The 2,561-nt window shown below is 32.7% G+C and overlaps 1 protein-coding gene across 1 annotated transcript; it reads left to right on the top strand.

Annotated features, from left to right (window-relative positions):
* Positions 1 to 1,401: 1,401 nt before the first annotated feature.
* LOC124838633 (putative invertase inhibitor) lies at positions 1,402 to 2,200 on the top strand. Its single transcript, XM_047314286.2, has one exon. It carries the CDS (start codon positions 1,433 to 1,435, stop codon positions 2,012 to 2,014), a length of 582 nt encoding a protein of 193 aa, XP_047170242.2. The 5' UTR covers positions 1,402 to 1,432; the 3' UTR covers positions 2,015 to 2,200.
* The last annotated feature ends 361 nt before the right edge of the window (positions 2,201 to 2,561 follow it).

Below are 2,561 nucleotides of genomic sequence, written 5' to 3'. Positions count from 1 at the left end.
CTATCCATAAAATTATTATTACAAATAAAATGCTAAAATTTACTATTATAAATATTTTTCACGAGTCTTACATTGAATATTAGTCGTATAATAGCATATGTTTGATATTGACATTTTAGAAAATTTGCTTAGAGAAACTGTCAAAAAATAAAAATGTTGAAAAACCTATATTTTTTGAAAAGGTTTTCAAAAAGAAAAACCTAATTAAAAGAACTTGTAAAGTATGAGTTGAACAAGGAACAACTAGCTCTTATAAATTGTCCTTTGTTACTTGTTTGTTTTTATTGCATAAAAAAGAAACACACATCAAATAAGTGAAATATAAAACATGTTGCAAGTGAAAAATATGTTTGGGTGCAAGTCATAAAATGATCTTGATATATTATTAATCCCAAAGAGTCAAACAAGTTGTTGAAGACCCAAAAGAATTGTTAAGTCATGTTTCCCGTCATTAATAATAATATAAAGCATGTCTAACTTAGTAAATCGGTTAATGAATTAAATTATGTTTAATTTGATTTCTAAACTAAACAGGTCTTTGAATTATGTTAATTTTTTTTATAAAACTTAGGTCCATAAATTAAATTGCTTTTAATTTGACTTCTAAACTAAAAAGACAGGTCTTTGAAATTAGTTTACGTCGGATAGAAACTAATTGATAGTTTTATAGAAATAACTAAAAGAAAAAGTTACTCCATTGAAAATTATTAAAAGGTTATTTGCTATTAACATAATAATTTCTAAAATTTAGAAGTTTCAAATAATTTTAAAAAAGGTGTAATTTGCCCTTCACTTCATTTAATTTAAACCGTTTTCATGTATGGATATTAGCCTATATTTATAAATCGAAACTATGGAAAGTGGCTACATTTTAGGAACTTATATGAACACACTTAATTAAGGACTATACCACACTTGCACTTTTAGAAATTCTCTTCAATTTTTTTAATTCCGAAAATGAATGCGACAACAGTATACATTTTAAACGATAACATTACTTTTATCCTTGAATAAAAATGTAATTTGTAGAACTATTTGAAAATTCTAAAATAGAGTTTAATGAAAAAAAGGTATGTTGTTGCCCGAACCTTTCGTCCGTACTGAATCTGTCATGTATATGTGACCCCACGAAGTTTCCGCAGCTAAATGGTTCCACGAAATTACTAACGAACCGTACTATTCCACTTCTGCTGAAAGTGCTGCATATCCAGAAAACACTCCCCTTAAATAATTAACCAATATAAAGGCTAAAACAGTACTCTCTCATAACTAAGCAACAACCAAAAAGCCGTTAAGGAAACTTCCGTTTTGACACTACATTTCCACTATGTCCTGCTATCCCTTCACGTACATGAACCATATATACATACCTTTGCATGCATGAGTAACACTTCATATAGACGCACCACTTTCAGTCCATACCAAACCAACGATGTCTCGGCCATTTTTACTGCTGTTCTCTTTCACCCTTTTTTCCTTGTTTATCACCACACTCTCTCTTGGAACAAGCTCCACCTGGAGAGTGCCCAAGGACATAATCGAGCAAACCTGCGAAATATGTGCGAACCAATCTATCATATTGAGCTACGGGCTATGCTCAAGTTCTCTTCCGGTAGTTCCGGTGAGTCACTCTGCAAATCTTGAAGGGTTGGCGTTGGTTGCAATGGAGCTAGCACTAGAGAATGTGAGCAGCTCGGTGGCAACAATAGAGATGCTATTGAATAGCACAAGCGTTGGTAGCTTTACTTTGGGGGCCTTAAGAGATTGCTTGGAACTGTACTCAGATGCAGCATGGACAATAGTGAACTCGGTGGGGGTTTTCTTGTCGGGGAATTATGATGTAACTAGGATGTGGATGAGTTCAGTTATGGAAACAGCATCAACATGCCAGCAAGGTTTTACAGAGAGAGGTGAAGTTTCTCCTCTGACACAGGAGAATTATAATCTCTTCCAGTTATGTGGGATTGCGCTTTGCATTATCCATTTAGCTACCCCTGCGCAGCTTCTAAACTGATGATAAGTATTGTATCTTAATAACTCAAGGAAGAAGAAGAGGTTTATCATATGCTGTTTCTTTTTATTATTTTAGTTTTTAGTAGAATTTTTTCTTTTAGCAGCGCGACTTTCTAGAAAAAAATTTCTTGATGTAAATATTTTAATGTTGTGCGATCCCAGATATATAATAATCATAATTATATAATTTAGGTGTTCACATTTCAAAAAGAGAAGAGTCAGAATAGAATAGTATATTACAATCATCCATAAAAAGACAGAACTTGAAACTTAAACGGTTTAGAGTACTTCAAAATAACACTAACTTAAATTTAGAAATCCTAAAAATAGTATACTGCATCATCAACATCCTCCAACTCTTGCTACAAGGTAACCTCCTCAACAACATCTGCTCCCATCCAAGTGGATGATCACTGCAAAGAAAAACATACACAAGCAGCACACAACAAAGAAAGCAAGGGTGAGCTAGATAAACAAGGAGTAATCATATAGTTCAATCAATAAATATCATCGTGCTTAGCTACATATAAAGAACAATCAAGGCATAC

Source organism: Vigna umbellata, chromosome 1 (assembly GCF_029865625.1).
Source record: "Vigna umbellata cultivar VRB3 chromosome 1, Vumbellata_1.0, whole genome shotgun sequence".
Taxonomy (NCBI): Eukaryota; Viridiplantae; Streptophyta; class Magnoliopsida; order Fabales; family Fabaceae; genus Vigna; species Vigna umbellata.
This window is presented reverse-complemented; position numbering and strand designations above follow the sequence as displayed.